We start from the raw sequence: 21976 nt of genomic DNA, 5'->3' as shown, positions 1-21976 counted from the left end.
AGTTACACCAAGCAAGAAATGAGGATCTCACACTATGTGAACTGAAGGACATTATTCTAAAAGGTTGGTCCAACATATTCAGGGAAGTAAACAAAAATATCATCAACGGATGAAGAAATATAAACTCTGAGCAAAACATTGTATCTTTTGGCACAACATTAATTAAGATATAGACAACATAGTAAAACAATGCACCCTATATCAGCAGCACTATAAAGCACAGAGTGCAGAACCTCATCACATTCCAGTGAGGCCATGCCAGATAATGACCACTGACTTATTTCACATTGAAGGTTTCAACTTTATGCTCATTATGGATTACTGCTCCAAGTTTCCATTTGTGAGATTGTTAAAGGAATTCTCTAGTAAGGAAGTGATTAAACTAACAAAGCAAATATTTAGAGAACAAAGAATTTCAGAGAAAGTGATAAGTGACAATGGTCCACACTTTAGCTCAGTCTATTTCAAGTAATTCACAAAAAAATGAGGCTTTGAACATTGCACGTCATCACCCAAGTTTCCGCAATCGAATGTCTTAGTGGAATATTGTGTCCAAGCAGTGAAATCTGCATTAGCAAAAAGCTGCCTGAAATGGCCGTGACTTGGACATGGTATTGCTATGCTTGCAGACATCTCCCTAAATTATACCATTACATCACCAGGTGAACTTCTATACTAAAGGAAGCTAGCTGGAAACATCCCAGTCAAATGCACCAATCAAAAGACCAACAAGAAGAGCATAACACAATTGTATTAGAGGCAAACAAATCAGAAGATGTAAATGATCACTATACAAAAGATCTGCCCAAACTACACACAGGACAACCTGTGCATATTTTAAATAAAGAGACAGGTGAGTGGTCTCCTGCACTTGTTACATAACAGAGCAGAGAACCAAGGTCATACATAGTACAGACATATTCTGGAAAAACTATATTGAAATCGATAGCCCCTTAGAGTAGCCCATCTGGAACCACATCAAGTTCTGAAGAACATCTTACTGAAATTCCTCAAGAATCTACCAAAATTTGTACACCCAGTGTAGAACCAAACAACACACAAAAACAACAAACACCTCTTAAACAAACACTGCTTAGAGTATCAGACAGAAACACTTCCAACAATCATGCAACAGATCAACAATCAGATCTGGACATATCATCAGACCACTCAAAAGATTTAGAGTTGGCACATTCACAAATTAACTTTTTGTTTTGTCGTTTTCTAAAATTTTCAATTTCTTCTCTTTTCATTTAGTCATTTGAAAGACAGGGGGTGTGATAGTATGTCACCATTACTTCCCCTTAGATAACTCTCCAAAAAAGAGAGTTCCAAAAGAGAGCCCCTTTGCCTTGGGCACGATATTGTAATAATATAGAGAAGTCCCCTTAATGAACGCTTTCTTCCTTCCTAAACAACAAATAAAGTTATAAGGTTGATGATATGTCGTGTATAATGCTAAGTAAATGTTCAACAACCCACCTGTTCTAGTTAGTGTCAGTTTATAAATATCTGCTCTTATGTAAATTATACTTAATTTGCATATCAGTTGATAATGGAATTAAGTTCGTTAGTTTCATCTCATCTAGCAGAGCCATTGCTAGAGGTGAGGAAAGACATAACCTCTTCTCACTACAAGCGATATTAATTAATGATAAAGTCTGAATTACTTAAAACTAGATGTTTTAACCTGCTAGAAACAGGCAAAATTTATAGCCCATTGACTTAGAATAAGTACCTTATGTCAAATTGATGGTTGAATATGGTTAAATATCTGCTCATTTTTGCATTAAATACTCGTTCCTATTAATCCTTATTGATCCATAATTGTGCATCGAACAGAAACCATAATACTTAGTTCACTGCACCTTATCATAAATAAAATTTCAGCCAGATCGACTCAGTAGTTTTTAGAAAAAGTAGAACAAGCAAACATAAAGACAGACAGACTAAGAGAAATATTATATAGACGGTTATCCAGTCATGGTTAACATGAAAAAAAGGAAGAGGTATCATATATAGATTAAAGTTTAAGTACAGTACATTTCTTGAAATTTACTTGACATTTGTAGGATTTAATAAAATATTTATCAGGTCTGTTTTGCGGGTCATTCAATATATTCGATTTCATCACTAAATGAGTTGTGGATGCTTGAATAAGCGCCTATATGAAAACTTCAATTGGCCTTCTTGACTCACAAAGCGTAAACATGATTTTTAATCTGGAAATTAAAAAAAAAATTGACAATTCTTAATCTACATAAATACAGGGTAGAATGATAAAAGTTTCGCCCTAAAGAAAGCAGTACTTTTGACTCACAAAGCGTAAACATGATTTTTAATCTGGAAATTAAAAAAAAAATTGACAATTCTTAATCTACATAAATACAGGGTAGAATGATAAAAGTGTCGCCCTAAAGAAAGCAGTACTTTTGGAAATCTCTTTTTTGGAGAGTTATCTAAGAGTAAGTAATGATGACATACTATTACATCTCCTATTTTTCAAATGGCTAAATGAAAAGAGAAGAAATGGGAAATTTTAGAAAACGACAAAACAAAAAATTTATTTGTAAATGTTCCATCTCTAAATCTTTTGGGTGGTCTGATGATTATTATAAAACTTTTATTGAAAAAATCAATTCAGGTAACTTGACTATGTAATAGAGTTGACATCTATTCAATGTAGCCGCCTTCAGCCTCAATCACCACCTCGATATGGGTTCAGAACTGGTAGCATGCCTTTTCCACAATACTTGGCAGATGACGGTGATCAGGTTGGCTTTGGTGTTGTGGGAGGTCATATTGGTGATGCTCTCGATGTATGACCAAACAAAGTAGTCCAGCAGGTTCAGGTCGGGGAAGGAGGGGGCAGTAAAAGAAAGATACAAAGTCATTACGCTCTTTCTGAAGCCAAGCGTGGGTCTCTTTGAACTTGTGGGCTGGCACGGAGTCTTGCTGCCACAACCAAGGTCTTCCAGCGGCCACCTGATTGCACCAGGGGATCACCGCACTCTTAAACACATCCAGGTACACTTTGGTGTTGACTTTCAAGACTTCAAAGATGTTGTTAGAGAATGGATAGAGAGAGAGAGAGAGAGAGAGAGAGAGAGAGAGAGAGAGAGAGAGAGAGAGAGGGGGGAGAGTGTGAATTACAGTGTAGACACGTTGACAGGAAGTTAAGATCAGCTGATTAGATTGCGTGTAAGTCATGTGATCAGGTTAGCTGAATCGTGGAGATTTGATTTGGACTTAGAACCGAACGGACGGCTTCGCCGTTGTCTCCTCCCCTTCGCTGGGGGTGGGGAACGAATGCTGACGTGGTAGAAAAAAGACTTAGAAGAAGAAAACACAGGCCAAATACACTTTCCACCTTCTGGAAGACATCTGGGAAAGTGAAATAAACGATAGAACCAATTTCTTATCTTGGTGTGAAATAAATCTTCGCCCCCATAAACAGATATCAAGTCTCCCTCCCAGACGAGAATTTCCAGATGGATCAACAAAATGGCAGAAGGTATGTTCAAATGACATGTCACACATATTCACACTTAACAGCATATGAACATATGTAATAGAAATACCACTAGAGATTAAACACAATGACATTAACTCTGATAAGATAATCAAACACTCAATCTTTTATAAATAGACACGTTTTAATATATCATCTCCATTCTAATTTCAACCAATATACAACAAACGCTCAGTTATGATACGACAACATAACAATGTGAGGTGGCAAGATGTGACCCTCACTTGAAACCACACCAAAGACCATAACCGTGACTGAAAACTTTATTTTCATCACCCTGTGCACGTCCCTGATATTTGTGGCAATCCAACAATGCATTTTTATGGTGCTGGCAATGGTCCTGTTGTCATAACTTGGATTGGTAGAGAGTATGAGTTATACAACAGCATATCTCCAATTTCGTTCATTGAGCATTGTATCACTTTCAGACATGATAGAATGCCCCTATTGCTCTTGGGCTTTGTATACAACTGGCCAACTAGTAGATGGTCTGTGATAGAAAAAGAAAACCGGTTTTCATCAAACGGAAATGGAATCGTGTCGTCTTTCCTAAGGCGACAATTTTATCATTCCACTCTGTAAATGCATTATCTGTCTCTCCGTTTATTTGTATTTCCTATTATCTATGCATAAAAATCAAAGTGTATGTGTATTACTGATATCATATTTGGAATCAGTACTTTTGATGTCAGAAGTTTCTAAATCTTTCTTAAAACTCATTATTCAAAATTAGAAGTATGCAAAAAAAAAATATTAAAAACAAATACCTGACGGAGCAACTCACTTATAATAATGTGAACATTTTCACTACCAGGAAGAAAAGTAAATAGACATATAAAAATAAGTCAAGATTGTGTTTAGTCAAATCATTTTAAGTATTTGACACCCTTTTTTTTAATTAAAAATGAAACATTTTCGTTTATTTACTTTAGGCAATCGAACTATTTTAGAACTATCTCAGGAAATATAAACAGATTTTTAATTTTGTATCCTTATGCTTAGCTCATAAACAGTTTATTAGGTTAAAAAGACATGTAGATAAAGCTTTTTTCAGTTTCAATATTTTATGCTATCTTTGATTGTTCGAATCCACACTAGACAAGTTTTTTTTCTATGGCATTCCAGTTATTAATCATCATCATTGTTATACCGACCTTCCTTGAACAGAGGAATTTACACCGATTAACACTATAAATAGTGCTAGTAATTCCAACACCAGTGAGAGAGATATGACTGCACTTCAACTGCTAGCGGAGTGCCCAGCAAATATACATGCTTTCCTATCTTTGTACATTATTGTTAATACACTTGTTCCTTAACTGAACCTCGACTTGATTGTTCTTATTTTCACTGTTGTTCCACGACACAACAGATTGGCGACAAGGAACCGAAATGATCATCACTGCAGAGAATCACCAAAAGTGATTGGAATAAAGATTCATAAAATTTTTACGGCAGAACACCTTCGTCATTTCAACAGATATTTGGATATGCAAGGATTAACAGTGAATTAATTACTATAATAGTAATTTGGCAATGGGAAAAAACTTGCTACCAAAATCTACAGCGAAAAACGTGAATGTTGTCAATTATTTAATAATTGAACACACTTACCAAGTGTTTTAGAAAGAGAAAAAGGGTTCATATTTTCTTCATCAAAAGCCATTTTTCCTACGGTAAGAATTTTCTTCTGCAAAGTTAAATGTCCAAAACCAACTGGAAAATACCGTGTAAGCTTATCGTTATTTCGATAACATCTGGGATTTGGGAAAAAAAAGCATGCTTTACTGTCAAGAGAAAAAGAGACAGACCATGAAAAATAATTATTTGAGTACGTCATTTATACTCAGCAAACACGTAAAGAATCAAGTCAATTTTGAAAAAGGCAAAGAGGGTAAAAAAAACAAAAAAACTAAAAGTTTCCCATATGAATTCATCAGATATTTAAAGCGACGGATTTTATTTTTGCTACGTAAAAACGCATGCAAATAAAAAAAAATGTTAAACAAGTGTTATCTCACTGGATTGTTTCTAGTAAGACTAAAAATATAGCATTCAACAAATTAAGTTACAAAAGGACTGCTAAACTGTTGTCCTTCAAACAAAAGAATTAGGAAAGAAAACTTGGCTGATTTTTTTTACTAAGAAATATTTCTTTAATACAAGCGTAAATTGTAAACTGAATTCATATGATGGATGTGAAATTAACAGATTCACTGTTGGAATTGTTCCAATTCCAGGCAGAGCAAAATCTCACATTGCAAAAGCAGCAAATTCAACAACAAGTAGAAAGAGAAGAGAGATTTAAACAAGCATTAGTAGAAAAAATGCTTCAACAACAGAAATGCTTTGAGGAAATATTGATGAAAACACAGAAGAAACAAAGAAATATTTTGGAGGCGACACAATTAATTAAACGCACGATAATCATAACGCATTTTCTCAAACAGCTGTGTAGGCCGTTATTGAAAATTTCTCTTATAATCCAGGAGATGATGTCACATTCGTCCAGTACTATAGACAATATGAGAATATTTTTATATCGGATTGTAGTACCTGATCAGATGCGAAAAAAGTTAGGCTTTTGCTAAGGAAATTGGGAACAGCCGAGCATACAAAGTTCATGAATTTTATTATCCCAAAAAAGACCAGTGAGTTGAGCTTCCAAGAAACAGTTACGCTACTTACAGAACTGTTTTCTGCAAAAACGTCCCTTTTTTCATAGGCGATATAAATGTATGAATGTTACTAGAAAAGAGGAAGACAACTACACTGATGCAAGTATAGTGAACAAGCATTGCAACGATTTTAAACGGGAGGAATTATCAGCAGATAATTTTAAATGTTTAATATTTGTGCAAGGGCTGGTCTTAAATAAAGACGCTGAAATCAGGCGTCGTGTTTTAAATAAACTCGAAAAGGAACCGAATTTAAAACTACAAAACTTAGCGGAAGACTGTGAACGGTTTATTGCATTGAAACAAGACAGTTGTGACATAGAGGAAAGCAGAGTGTCGCATATTAAAAAGATCCATCAAAAGAAAAATTCGACCTCAAAAAATAACCAGAGAAAGAAACAGGGAAAAGATCCACCTGGACCATGTTGGAGGTGTGGAAATAAACATTGGTACAATGAGTGTCCCTACAAATTCAAACAATGTCATAACTGCCACCAGAAAGGGCATAAAGCATCGCATTGTAGAAAAAAATCTGGTAGAAAGACATCCATTAAACTTATGAAAATTGAACCTGAGGAACAAAATATCCGGAAATATGTACAGGGCAAAATGTTTATAAAGAAAGTAAGGCTACAGCTTGATAGTGGGTCTGACATTTCCATTATTAATGTATATACATGAAAGGGGCTTGGGAGACCTACTATGATTAAATCACATAAAACGGCGAGAAGCATTAGTGGCGAAAAATTAACTCCGAAGGAGAATTATTGACAAATATTTTTTTCCAGAACAGGGCCGAAAAAGCAAGAATTTTTGTCATGCTAAAATCAAACAACCTCTTTGGAAGTGATCTGTTTGAAAAGTTTAGACTATGGGATCTGCCTTTAAGCTCATTTTGCCAAAAGGTTGAGGATTCGAATGTGGCGGCAGAAAAACTTAAGCGGGAGTTAAGAGAGAATTTCCCAGACGCATTTTCAGGCGGTTTGGTAAGGTGTACAAAAGCGGATATGGTAATAGCAGCCATTTAAGCGGAAGTTGTAGTAAAAAATATGTTATGTGACACAATAAGAGAACTTCCAGTAACGCTTAATGAGATTAAGAGTAAGACAAAGGTGGACGAATTTATTATACGCATGAAAGAAAGGATCAACAATAACGAACTGGATGAAGAAATTTATTCAATTTGCGATAACGTCCTGTTATATAGCGACAGGGTCGTAATTCCTATGACATTACAGAAAAGAATGCTCAAGGAATTCCATGTAGGACATCCAGGTATATCAAGAATGAAAAGCCTTATGCGCTCTTTTGTTTATTGGCCAAACATGGATAAGGATATAGAAGGAAAAATCAGGGAGTGTAGAGGATGCACATTAGCCATGAAAACTCCTCTGACTCAATTTGGATCATGGGCAAAACCGAACCGACCTTGGTCTAGGATTCATTTAGATTTTGCAGGACCGCTAGATGGGTTCTACTACCTCATTGTTGTAGACAGCCTATCTAAATGGCCGGAAGTATTAAAATGTAAGAATTTCACATCCGAGATAACTATCAACTTCCTGTATGAACTATTCACTAGGTTTGGAGTAGTAGACTGCATTGTTACAGACAATGGAACGCAATTTACGTTTGCCGAATTTAAACACTTTTGCGAGGATCAACTAATTGAGCATATAACCATTCCACCATACCACCCAAGAAGTAATGGACAAACATAGAAATTCGTTGACACATTCAAGAGAGCTCTGAAAAAAGCTAGTGGGTCGCCGACAGATAAGTCAATCCAACAGTTTTACAAATCTAGAGAGTCACTTCGAATGCAAAAGACACTTGCTGGGGTTATGTTCGGACGCAATGTTAGATCGATTTTTCGCAAGTTGTTACCAAACCAGGATAGGCCAAACTTCAAAAAAACGATAACAAAAAACGGTATAAAGTTGGCGAAAGAGTCTTCCACAAGATTCACAAAAATAATAAGACTTTCTGGGAGTCCGGCATTGTTGAGAAACAAATAGGCAACATGGTCTACATGATTAAGGGACCAAACTTTGTGCACAAACGTCACACTAACCAAATTCGGAGAAGATACTCAAACAGTGAGGTGACCAGATTGCCCGAGGAGGACAACATGGGCACAGTGTTTGATACTTTTCAGGTATCCATACCAGAGACAGCTCCGGAGAACAGAAGATCAAACAGAAAACGGAAATCGATAGAATTGATTAGGGTGAACCCAAAACAAAAACGTTATTAATCCCAGACGGGATATTTTCAAAGAGGGGTGTTATACCGGCCTTCCTTGAACAGAGGAATTTACACCGATTAGCACTATAAATAGCGCTAGTAATTCCAACACTGGTGAGAGAGATGCAACTACACTTCAACTGCTAGCCGAGTGCCCAGCAGATATACACGCTTTCCTATCTTTGTAGATTATTGTTAATACACTTGTTCCTTAACTGAACCTCGACTTGATTATTCTTATTTTCCCTGTTGTTCCACGACACAACAATCATAAACCTGAATAATATTTTTTTTAATTATTCGTTCAATTTAAGGTATAAAAATAAACATTTTTCAGTTTTTTTTGTTTGAACTGATGTGAAAGAAGAGAAGAAGGTACTTTTTTGGAATAGGTATCTAAAAATTTGTCATTTTAATGTAGTTATGTCATAAACAGTTCTGCAAATCAATTTCCAATGCCGATTCACAATATGACCTGAAATAAACCGACTTTTGCCAAACTAAACTTAAAACTTCTGTTAGGATTAGTTTAAGATTAGGTTAGGGTTAGTTTTTTTATTCATAACCCCAATTTCTCAGTTTCTCTTTCAAATACAATCAAAGTTTAACTGATGAAAATAGTGTTAATATTATTACATCACTAATCGCCTAATTTGTTAATGCTTTTTGTTATGTAAATGAAGTTTTGTTATGTAAATGAAGTTGAAGATGGGGGTATTCAATGCGATCGTGTACATGCAAATTGCATCGCTCCCAACAGTCTGGTACCTTAAATCTTCGTCTATGACCATCGCTTATTGAGCAAACTTATTGTAAGCAGTTAATTTGAGGTTCAGGGTCTAGTTATGCCAAAGTCGCTCACCTATGATACATGTCGCCATGTGAATTCTTGTAGCTGCTGGCAAACAAGGTATTTTCATTCATATCCCATTGGTCACAAATATCAATATTGATGAGGACAATTGTTCAAAGATAAAACAATATATATAAAATGTATATAAAGTAGAAGGATGCTGCACTTTGTTTAAAGTATTGTTTGTGAAGTGTAACTAGTTGAATGTTCGGCCATGATGTTAATACAATTTGGTTGCAAACAGTTTAATACAAGACAACAGGAAGTAGATGAAATGACAATGTTGATAATTTCAATAATTCTTAATTAAGTATTTATTTATCAACATATTGTATCGAATGAGGATATTATGATATGGTGTCATATTTTTAATTTTCAAGGTCAACTTCCTTTTCAAAAAGAAATCATCACTCGATCTGGAGGGTGCTTCTGACTTGTAGATGAAAACACCTTTTAGATCTAGTGGAGATTTCTTTTTGAAAAGGAGATTTACTTCGAAAAATAAAGAAAAAATATAACACTATACCATAACATCCTGATTCGATACACTGTGCTGAGACATAAATATTTAACTAAAAATTATCGAATTCTTCAATATTGGCATTTGAGCTGTTCACTGTTGTCTCGTATTCAATGGTGTTTTGTCACCACATTCACAAAAAAAAAACTTCATAAAAATATTGAATTTTCTTATTTTCTTTACATTTTGTTTTCTTTTTCAGGGAAAAAAGGCCATTTGGAAATTTTTAACTGCTCATCTGTGGAACACCTTATCATGGGACTGCTTTCCTGCAGATTTGAACTCCCTATTTTTATTTATCGGAGTATTTCAAGAATAATGTCGATCAGAATAACCTTCAAATGATTTGCAAACTGATGACAGCAGCTACAACCAAAACCTGAGAAATTTCCAAAGACAAAAGGCATTCTAGTAATTAACAAATGTGTATGATATATGCCAGTTTGCCTTCACCGTCATTGAGGCCATTTAGAGCAAATTTTGGAAAAAAAAATGCAAAGCAACCAAAGTAACTCAACGGAATTTTCTTTAACAGAATTATTTTTTAGAACTTCTCATCCACAGAACATATTACTACAGAACTATTTCTTTGCAGACTACAACATGGTTGTCTTCAAATCCAATATCAACAAATATGCGTCATAAATCATTCTTATAAATAATCAAACTTTGTTCCATCAGTCATTTCCAATCTTACATTCTTTATCATTAAACTGACAATCCATCCTTCTCATTAACCTTTATCCTTGGGAGGCTTTTGGCCTTGATAAGTGGTGACTCATTAGTAAAAACAATTGGTTCTAAAATGTTTCCTCCAGGGTTCAATATGAAGTGCTGTGTCATTTTGCTAATCTTACTCCCGCTCGAACATTGCCTCGCACTAACAGACATTAACCTTCATGAACTTCAATACATCTCGGACCATCTTTCTTATTACGAATGCCGTCAGCTGTCTGCCGCTCTCCAGCTGAGAACTTGGGAACTTCCAGAGAACATCACCAGTAGTGCAGAACCTGCAGTCCCATGCTTAATGCTTTTGCTCCGATATACCAGGAGGCAGGGCAGAGGAAAGACATTCCATGACCTCTCCCGGCGAATTCGACAGATAGGGCGTGCAGATCTGGCCAAACAGTTTTCCCGAATGATGCGGCACAAGAAAGCGGAAGCAATCCGTAAAGATTTTCTGGACAATCCGTTTAAGGAAAAGGTTGGGGTGACTTCAGTTTTTCTGGATCCACTTGATGATGATGATGATGATGATGATGATGATGATGATGATGATGATGACAGAGATGCCATTTTAAGAAAAGTTAAGAATGAGAACTCAAGTAGTCAATTCGATGGTATTGATATAATGGAAGACGATATTGGTGGAACAGAAAGTATGTTATCAATGAAGGATTTTGGTCATTATTCCGAATTTGTTGACGGTTTATCAAATACACAGATTGGCTTGAGCATAGCAGCAGCACTTAGTGTACTTTTACTCTGTGTGACTTTCTGCATTTGTGGTTGTCCACGACTTTTAGCGACATGCTTTAGGTTTTGTACACCGCATCCACTAACTAAATGTATACATGAGACAAATGTCTTCATTCGGGTTGATCTTTGCAACTATCTAAGCGAAGTTTGCTGTAAAAAATCAATGACAGAATCTGAGACTGATAATGAAATGAAAGAAGAACTGATGTCTATACACTAAAACTCTTTATGTCTAGAATTTAGATCAACTTTTTATACCAGAACTTAACAAGGAGTATGGATACAATGAGTTGGTCAAAAAGTGTGAATATAAGGAGTTCATTAAAACAGAGTTTGGTTATGAGGAATTGGTTAAAAAGTCTGAATATGTAAAGTTGGTCAAAAAATACAAATAAGTTATGTAAAAAATTTAAATAAGCATTAAAATAAAACTTAATATTATTTTAGAATGTTTAAACAAAGCAAACTTGTAAAGTAGAACACAATAGCACAAAAATGTTTAAAAATTACATTATTTTAGTTGCAATTTTAAGTTACATTATTTTAGTTGCAATTAGGTATCTAACATATAAATTTTCTTGTGAGATTTTCAAAGTTGGACATGAATAGCATTTAAACTGACACATCAAACTTTGATTCTGACTAGCTAATTTTCATTTGTTATAGTTGTACCATGTTATTGGCTCTGGAATCATCTAACATATAAAATTATCTGATGAGATTTTAAAAGTTGCTTGTTTGTCAAAAGCTGTTTTAAAACTGGATATGCTAGTCATTATCACAACCTCCTCTGGCAAGTTCCACAGAGCAGAAACACAGAAAATCCTGCCTTTCTTCTATTGAGCTGAAAACGATAGTGGTACATCTTTTGCAGATGCTCTCAAAGACCACGATTTAGTGAGTGAGTGAAAAACTCCTCGAAAGGTATGCTTAGCTTCTTGTTGATGATATTGTATGCCAGAATCAAGTCTTCTCACATCCTCTGCTGTTCAAGTGAGAACACATTTAGTCTTTGGAGCCATTCTTTCTTTGTAAGCAAGTGTGTAGGGTCCTACCACCATCATGCATACCAACTATTGAATATGCTTCCTCCAGTTACATATATCTGCCAGTATATATATGATAATACTCTGCTGAGGTTGCCTTAGTTTTTCCAAACTCTTCAACAAATACCTTAGCAAATTTTGCTTTTCTGATTGCTGGAAAATTGCTTCTGTGGTACCAGTTTACAAGAATTCTGGCAAAAGAACTGACCCACTAAATTATCGCCCCATTAGCTTCCTCTCTCGCTTCACCAAAATCTTTGAGTTCTTAATTAATCAAACACTAGTCCAATACGTCATAGATACTAAACTTGTTTATGACCAACAGTCTGGATTTAGACAAGTTTGTTCTACTGCAGATATTCTAACTGTAATCTCTGAATGTATATACTACGCATTGGATAAGACTCGGTGGGGGGGGGGAGTAGCCTTAGATAAATCTAAGGCCTTTGACAAGATATGGCACGATGGTCTTCTAATGAAAATTTAATCATATGGTATTACTAGACAAATACTTAACATAAATCTTTCTTACATTAAAGAAAAGTCAGGTTATCCTTGATGGTTGTATGTCAAAACAACATGATATAAATCCGGGTGTGCCTCAGGGGTTGATTCTTGGACTTTTATTATTCCTCATATTCATAAATGACCTCCCTGATAAAATTGTCTCCAAGATGGGTATATTTGCTGATGACATAAAACCAAATAACAGGTGGTGGTGGGGGGGGACAAATGAACACATACCTAAGGAAATAGCTGAAACATTAGAGGAAGGCCTTCAGTCTGTAGTTGAATGGGAACATAAATGGATGGTAACGTTCAATGCTGCCAAGACTAAGCTTGCTTCATTTAATAATTACAAGAAACCTTCTCAACCATTGATAGCCATGGCTAATGACTGTGGTCGGATGGTTGTGCCCCCCCTCGGATCTTGTGAAGTCCAAGTAGATCTATATGTTAAATGGTATCTTGGAAATTAGTGTGCTGACTACCAGATAGGCAGTAGAAGGGGTTTTCTGTTTTGTTCCCCAGAATTAGTAGTATGATTGAATGTCGATAATGACAGAGGGTGTAAGGCCTGGGATGTCGAAGTTTTTGGTGTCACCCATGGAAAGAAGAGTCTGTCTATAAAGTTAGGGACGATGATCCATCCGTGTTGATGAGGCAAAGAGCCTCGATTGGTGTTGTTTCGGCTGATTGCCAAGGATTTTATTGAGCACGAGTAGTGTCAATGGGAGCAAACGGACGCTTTTGGAATTGAAATTTAGTTTTACTAAGAGGCCATGAGGTCATAGGTGTCGTAGTTTCCACATGGTGCAAGGATTAGTGCCATTTGGCATTAATTGTGGATTTTATTTTGCAGTGGATTATGGTATGATAGCTTTATTTGCAAGTAGGGTGGGCATATTTAGTTCCTCTTAATTTAAAAGGGAGAAGTAGAAAATATATGCCTTCACCATATATTTTGATAAAAAAGAGGTGAAGGAATTTTAGATAATAATCGGGTAGAAGCATTCTATCTATCTATCTACCTACCTACCTATCTATCTATCGATGAGTGGACCACAGAGATTTGAATCGTAATGTTTTGACAACATATCAAACTTTGTGAATTGGTAGATGTGTGTGGGGACCAGATGTGACGTGTCACATGTCACATGTTCCAGTTTGTGTAAGCATAGTTTGAGTTGGGTGTGAGACACCAAGAAAGACAGATGGGTTAAAACGGGTCTCCCCATGATAGTCTCAGAATGGAGACATAAAAAAATCTACAAGCTGAGAAATTATCGATCACTTCCTTCTGTTATGACAACTACCTGGGAGTGAATAAAATATATAAAATCTTACAATGTCTTGGTCTATGTTTTGTGAAGCATCTTCCTTAAAGCAGGTCCGGCTCCTCAAAATGGTTAAAGCTCCCAGAAGAGCCAGCAAAAACAGGTATGTCGTCTACATCATATGTCTGACACGCAAGCACACAATAACAACACTAGTCGAGTCATGGGCTGTTAAGATAGACAATTAGGACACGAGGACAACAGTCCATTATACTAAGAACACACTATATCCACTGTCCCTCGTCTATCTCTAAAACCAGACTGGGATTCCAAAAGGATATTAGGATAGATATACTTCTCCAATCGGTTTAGCAAGAGTCGTGCAAATAACTTTCCAACCACAGTCAACAGTGAGATACCTTGATAATTTCGACAATCAGACCTTGCACCCTTTCTTTATGCAACATAATCAGGATGGCATCTATCCAGTCTTGGGCAACTGGGCCACCCTGCCATACTGACAGTATCAAAGAGTAGACCGCACAATGTATATTGACTCCACCATGTTTCAGCAGCTCAACAGGAATGCCACAAGCCCAGGTGCTTTGTTTGGGTTAATTTGTTTTATGCAGTGAACTGTTTCTACGAGATCGGTTCAGCATTATTCTGGATGAAAGGAATACTGAGAGATACTTTCTATTGCAACAACATCAACATTGGATGGCTTGCGAAAAAATCACAAAAGTGTTCATGCCATCGATGCATAATTTCATCTGAGGTTCTCAGCAAAGTTCTCCTATCCTTCACCAGGAGTTGTGTAGTTGAAGAGAATTTCAGACTATAGGCCTGATGTAGCAAAGCATAAAATGTTTAACATCTCCATTTGTTTTTTATTTGGCACACACAACACTGAAACTCACACTGTGCAGAAGAGAAGTGGGCAGTGAAAGCTGGCCTGTTCAGAGGTGAAGAGTTGAGAAGTTTCAAATAGATACATACAGTGTGACCCATTAATTAAGAAAATATAAATATGATTTAGATAACAATACAACAATTAGAGCTATAAATACTTTTATAATATACCGATTAACCAGGAACGGAGACACATTTTTATGCTCATTTCAAAAAAGTTTCAGATTATTAACTACTAGCATGGGTACCTAGCATTGCCCAGGTGGACATGAAATTCGATTTGGACACAGCTGCTATACTAAAGATATTGAGCAACCCCCAGAAAAGAACGGAAGAAGTAGGTGACAACCTGGACCCCTTCCCCCAAGAAAAATGAATAAAAAAAAAACCTTTGTTTCAATCAAAATAGCAGCAAGTGACTGTGCGACTGCAAAAAAAAAAGAAATTAGCCGTAGTAGGCAGGCTCGAACCTGAAACGCGAAAGAGGGAAAAAGGTAAGTGGCAAACGTTTGTACTGACCGGACTACAACGACTTATGACGTCATAACCCTTTTTTTTTCTTTTTTTTTACATAGGCATCACCACATTATCAAGGCCAAGAGGCCACTCAAGGATAAGGGTTAAAGAGTGTACAGTAGAAATTGGACAATATAGTAATCATTAGTAATGAAAATTTGGTAAATTTGATAACTTATATGGAACGGCTCATCAAGAACTTATTTATGTTAGACTTGAACACAACCATATTGTAGTCAGCCGGAAAGCAGGAAAACGGAAGACAATTCCACAGGCGTGCAGTTCTAAGAAAGACGCTTTGTTCATAGAATCTACGTTTGGGTTTAGGCACAGATAAAGAGTGGGGGGAATTATTGATAGAAAAAAATAACGTTTATAAACATAAACGCTTACATGACTTGCAAAAATGGCATCGCGAAAAGTGACCACCCTTGCAAGAAATGGTCTAGTTGACCACCACAAATTAAATTCTTTTTTCTAATTTTCAGATATTATGCACCTGAGGGATCACTCTTTCAGATGGAACTGATTTCGACCCAGTACAATGTGGCAGGTGAAGGTTTTTAGCAGGCACACACAAACACATAAACCGACGTCTGAGATTTATATAATAGAAGCAACAGCTGGCGCCCAGGGGAAATAACTTAAAACTGGTTCCTAAAAAATCGATGTCGGTAATAATAATTCCAAAATAAAGTAAATTAAATATATTATCAATATAAATCAACTTTAAATAACAATCTTAAATAGAACACTTAAAACAATTCTCTAAATGGTAACTAACATACAGCTATTTAATAAAATCGATTATCCTTCATGTAATATGCAAATGACGTTACTTCTTAAGTGTATTTTTTACAAGAAACATACTATATATAGAAATAAATGAAATAGGAAATTAATGGACCTTTCCTATATATTAATCAAATTGTGAACAAACACAAACAAAAAAATAGACAGGAATACGAATTTATATATATACATACATGCATATAATTGTTTCGGCCCATTACTGACATTTTTATATATAGTAGTTCTCTACATATGTCTTTTATTATCCTTATAACCATAGGGGAACTCTTCAGCTCAAAATATGCTTAAAAATAACAAATGGTGTGCTTTACTTTTATCACAAATAAGTCAAATCCAACTGACTACAGATGTACATTTATATAGATATATTATAACGTCAGTTATCACACATTCAACTGCACGTTTCCTTGCCGTCATATTATTGGGTTCAAAAACAAATTTATATATAATAATTAATAAATAATAAAAGTATAAAATAATTAAACTTTAATTTACCACTATTTTTATCTCTAACATTAGACTTAATGTAAAGCAATAAAAATAGATATGGTGACACCTAGGCAATAAATTACATGATTAATTGAGGTCAGCTTGTGGCTGTCATTGATAAATCTTTTGAAGAATTTTATTTTTTTTTATTTTTAATTGTATTAATTTTTCGATGTCTCCAAACTTAAATGTGTGGAAATAAAATCAGTCGTTGAAAATTCAGTAAATAAGGTTGAACTAAAAGCAGAGAATACATTGGTGGATTTCAAAACTAAGATACCTTCAGTTGCACACAGCACAGTGGAAATCTTAAAGAGATGAAAAGAAACTGGAATTTTAGGAAGATCTCCATCGTTTCAGTAATTATCATTATCATTATCATCATCATCAGTGACTCTGCTGTATTTAACCGTGTCAGCGACCACAGCTCTCCAAATTGTAGAGTCATGGTAATCTTGGGAAGACAAATAAAGACGATAGTTTCCCATTGCTTTCTGTCTGGATTCAGGGGTGTATCTCCCCCAGTGAGTTAAACGCACCCCCAGATACCAAACTGGAAATTTCTATGACCCGGCATAATACATACAGCACCTAGCCTTCCCAAGTGGTCACCCATCTGGTACTGGCCAGGTTCATCATTGGTTAACTTCCATGATCTGGCGAGAACCGGTGTGTCAACGTGATTGTGCCATCTAGGAGCAACCAGACTCATGAAAAAGAATTTCAAAAACTACTGGTAAACCAAGTGCAAGAGAGGTACAGACAATTGTACTTAAAAGGACGGCTAGAATCTTTTTAAAATTTCTCGGTTGGAATGTATGAGATAATGGGAGAATGTCTGGATTCTGGTAGGATGCTCCATCTCTGGCTAAAATTAAAAAAAAAAAAAAGAAAAAGAAAACACCAAGATTGGTTTGCTGAAAATTGTGAGGAAATTGATAAACTTCCTGAGATGAAGCGATATCTTTTTCAGATCACTTTTTTATCAACTCTCACCATCAAGGCTCTCCATAACTCAACCTCAAGACACCCAGGCACGATAATGGGAGCATTACTGAAACTCTAACAACAACCACCCGTGGATGAGTCTTTGCTGAATGCCACTGAACAACATGAAATGGTTTTTTCTTTTGATGAAGTTCCTTCCTAGGATGAAATAAAAACCGTTGTAAAAGTAATAAACAGCAACAAAGCACCTGGAATAGATGATACAACAGTGGAGATATTGAAGTCTGGTAAAGACAAAATGCTCAATCTTTTTGTGCAGATCATTAGCGATGTTTGGGAGCATGAGGTTTCACAAGACCGAAAAAATGGAATTCTTGAATCATTATACAAGAAAGGTTTAAAATCAGACTAAAAATTTTAGAGGCAAGGTTTTCTTCAGGATTCAGTATTAATGCTGGAGTCCCTCAAGGGTCAATCCTGGGCTCAACTCTCTTCCTGATCTACATCAATGACCTCCCTAAACACATACTTAAACATTCGTTGACATCTATGCTGATGACACAACCATCTACGGCAACACATCAAAGGCTGTAAATGACAAAGTTCTCTCTGATTCTCTCTCCACTGATCTCGAGCGCGTGGTTCAGTGGGGCAAGATATGGCTTGTTACCTTTAATGCATCCAAAACCAAACTCCTATCCTTACATCATCAATGCTCTGATCCCCATCTGGCATCAATTTAAATAGATGGCTCTCGTCTAGGAGAAGCCCCGTGTTTTGACAAGCTTCTGGGCTTGACCTTTACTCCTGATCTGAAATGGAACACGTACATCAAGTCTGTTGCCAAAGTCGCTGGAAAGATGGTGGGATCCTTTTTTTTTTTTCTTTTTTTTTTTTTACATTTTCACCCCAAACAAGGCACATTGCCACTTTGGTGTAGGGGGCTACTATCAGGGGAAACATCTACTGGGGTACTATGTAGGGATTTGGGCAGCGAGATGTTGGTTCACGTTGCACTTGAACTTATGCAAGTCAGTACAGTTGGGGAAGCAGTGACCTGGAATGGAATTCCAAAGTCTAGCAGTTCTGGGGAAGAAACTACTGGAGTAGAAAGATCTTTTACATCTAGGGATCTCTACTGTGTGGGGGTGGGATTTTGCAGCTTGTCGGGTCTCTCGAGGGTGTTTACGTCGTGGGGGTACAAGTGCTTGCAGTTCATCAGAGCATTCACCATTATAATACTTGTAGAACAGGCAGAGGGATGCAACGTTTCGACGATGGGACAGAGGCTGAAGCTTAGATGCCAGTTTAGGGCCTATCAGATTTGCGACTCTCTTTTGAACCCTGTCAAGGAGCGAGAGACTAGTAGCAGATGCACCAGCCCAAATATGACAGCAATACTCCATACATGGGCGAATAGTGGCCTTGTAGAGGTACAGGATACTTTCGGGTGTTAGAAGTTTTCTAGCACGGTAGAGAGAGCCCGCCTTCCTCGCAGCGGCCCTGGCAATGCTCTCGATGTAATTGTTCCAGCTCATGTTTCCTGTGAACGTTAGGCCAAGGAGCTTGAGAGACGTACTCTCAGATAAAGAGTCGTTGGCCATTGCTATAGGTGGTAGAGAAGGTTTCTTGTAGTTATTGAATGAAACCAGTTTTGTCTTGGCGGCATTGAACGTGACCATCCATTTTTGTCCCCATTCCACTACTGATTGGAGGTCATCCTCTAGTGTTTCTGCCATTACTTTAGATATATGTTCATTTGTTTTTCTGTCGTGCCTGCTATAGAGTGTGGTGTCATCAGCATATATACCCATCTCAGAGGCAATTTTGTCGGGGAGGTAATTTATGAATATCAGGAACAGCAGAGGTCCAAGGATAGATCCCTGGGGCACTCCCGCATTTATATCATATTGTTTAGATGTACGACCGTCGAGGACAACCTGGATTTTTCTCTTATCTAAGAAGGATTTAATTATGTTAAGTATTCTACCAGTGATACCGTATGATCTAATCTTCCTGAGGAGACCCTCATGCCATACCCTGTCAAAAGCACCGCTCCAGAAGATATCTCACTACTGATGCAATTCTCTATCTATATAAGAGCCAAGTACGTCCAAGGATGGAATACTGCTGCCATATCTGGGCAGGAGTTGCTAAAAGCAGCCTATCCTGCCTTGACAGAGTACAAAATAGACTTTGTGGCTTAGTGGGGGATGCCCTTTTCCCTACCCTGCAACCTCTCTCCCATAAAAGAGACGTTACAAGCCTATCCTTGTTTTATCGTTATTTCCATGGCAGGTGCTCGTCTGAACTCCAATCTCTGGTCCCCCCTCGCCAATCTTTCACGAAAAACACCTGTCTAGCTGAATCCACTGTGAAAAATTTCCCCCACTCTTTATCTGTGCCTAAATCAAAACGTAGATTCCATGAACAAAGCTTCTTTCTTAGAACTGCACGCCTGTGGAACTCTGTTCCGTCTGCCTGCTTCCCACCTAACTACAACTTGGATTTGTTCAAGTCCAACGTTAACAAATTCCTAATGAACCGCCCCCTTAAGTAAACACTTCATCAAATCTCCACACTAACGTACTGTACTTGCAATAACCCTTATCCCTGGTGACTAACGTGTAAAAAAAAAAAAAAATAAAAATCTTGGACATGGTGATCAGGACAATCATTGACAATATTATTCTTGAAGCACAGTGTGGCTTTCATGCTAGCCATTGAACAATAGACATGATATTCAGTGACCAGCAGCTGCAAGAAAAATGCAGGATACAAAACCTTCCATGTACCACTGCTTTATTGATGCTATAATGAAAGAACCGAGCACCCCTCTTACACTAATAATGTTAGCTAGTCATGAAAGGCAGGAACAGAAACAGATGTAAATAAAGCAAGAGAGTTTGATACACAGACGGAAGAAGAAAACAAGAATCTTCACGCGTGTTGTAAGCGGAATTCCCTTCCATACTTACCAACAGACGTAGATGTAAATAATATAAATAATATATACATATATAAATAATAAATATATATATATATATATATATATATATATATATATATATATATATATATATATATATATATATACTTCATTAGACTCTATTCTTGTTTTGTACAATCTGTACAATAAACCTAATGTGTTACCGCAATCTTTGTTCCGCAATCTTTGTTCATATAATTATTTCACCTTGGATTATTATTTTGCTTATATCAAAATTCACGATATAACAATTGACTTGTCAAAGACATTTGAACAGGTCAACTCTTTGGAAGGTTCTTTTAAAGTTTTATTGTTCTGAAAAGTTTGTGGATCAGATTTGTTCTCTTCATGACGGTATGAAAGCTAGAGTAAGTCTGAATGGAAATCTTTCTGAAGAAATACCTGTCAAAAATGAACTTAAGTAGGGCAACATTTCTGTACCGACGTTGTTCATCATTTATTTTATGGTAGTTTTATTCTAGAGTTCCATAGTGTTTAAACGGTATCTACATCAAGTATCGAACATTTGAAAAGTTATTCGATCTTGGCAGATTGTAAGCATGCACAAGTTTTCTCCCTGTTGATCAGAGAGCTTCTCTTTGCCGGTAGTTGCAACATTAGAACATACTCCATATATAAGTAGTAAAATTTCATGAATCTCTTTGCACAGTTATGCAGATCCTTTGATTTGAAGATCAACTTCACAAAGGCCACTGTGATGCACGACCCAACCTCTATATACAGGGTGTCCGTAAAGTTACTATACAGTCTTACAAGTTACTATACAGACACTCTGTAATATAAATATATTAACAGTACAGTAAGATATTGTATTAAAATATTTATTTGTAACAAAAGAAATAAAAAGAAATAACACCTTTATGTTTATAAAAATCTCAGAAAATACACGTGTTACATCCGAAAAGACTGTAACAATCAAGGCAAACAATTTCTATGACAAATATTCAAATAAGACTGTATAGTAACTTTACAGACACCCTGTATATCTAGACTCGATTGTATGCATCAACGGAAAAAGTTGGGTATTGTACACTGATGCCAGTACCATTTCGGAGAGTTGCGTAGTGAAAGAGCTTCTTGCACATTTTCTTGCCTTTAGAAACGTATCTGGTTTCACCATGGCATCAGGTTGGAAACTAGATCCTAGTTTAC

At 36.4% G+C, this 21976-nt stretch overlaps 1 protein-coding gene across 1 annotated transcript in view; it reads left to right on the top strand.

The window, feature by feature from the left end:
- Positions 1–11655, top strand: part of LOC145265641 (uncharacterized) — a 38423-nt gene extending 26768 nt beyond the window's left edge. The window contains exon 2 of the mRNA XM_080121708.1: positions 10033–11655. Within this exon, the coding sequence (XP_079977834.1) occupies positions 10636–11532 (897 nt within the window). The 5' untranslated portion in view covers positions 10033–10635 and the 3' untranslated portion in view covers positions 11533–11655. The remainder of the gene's footprint in view (positions 1–10032) is intronic.
- Positions 11656–21976: the final 10321 nt, after the last annotated feature.

Source organism: Euprymna scolopes, chromosome 40, assembly GCF_053919585.1.
Source record: "Euprymna scolopes isolate OS-2025 chromosome 40, ASM5391958v1, whole genome shotgun sequence".
In the NCBI taxonomy this organism is placed as follows: domain Eukaryota; kingdom Metazoa; phylum Mollusca; class Cephalopoda; order Sepiida; family Sepiolidae; genus Euprymna; species Euprymna scolopes.
The sequence above is the reverse complement of the archived record's forward strand: the minus strand, read 5'-3'. Positions and strand labels throughout refer to the sequence as shown.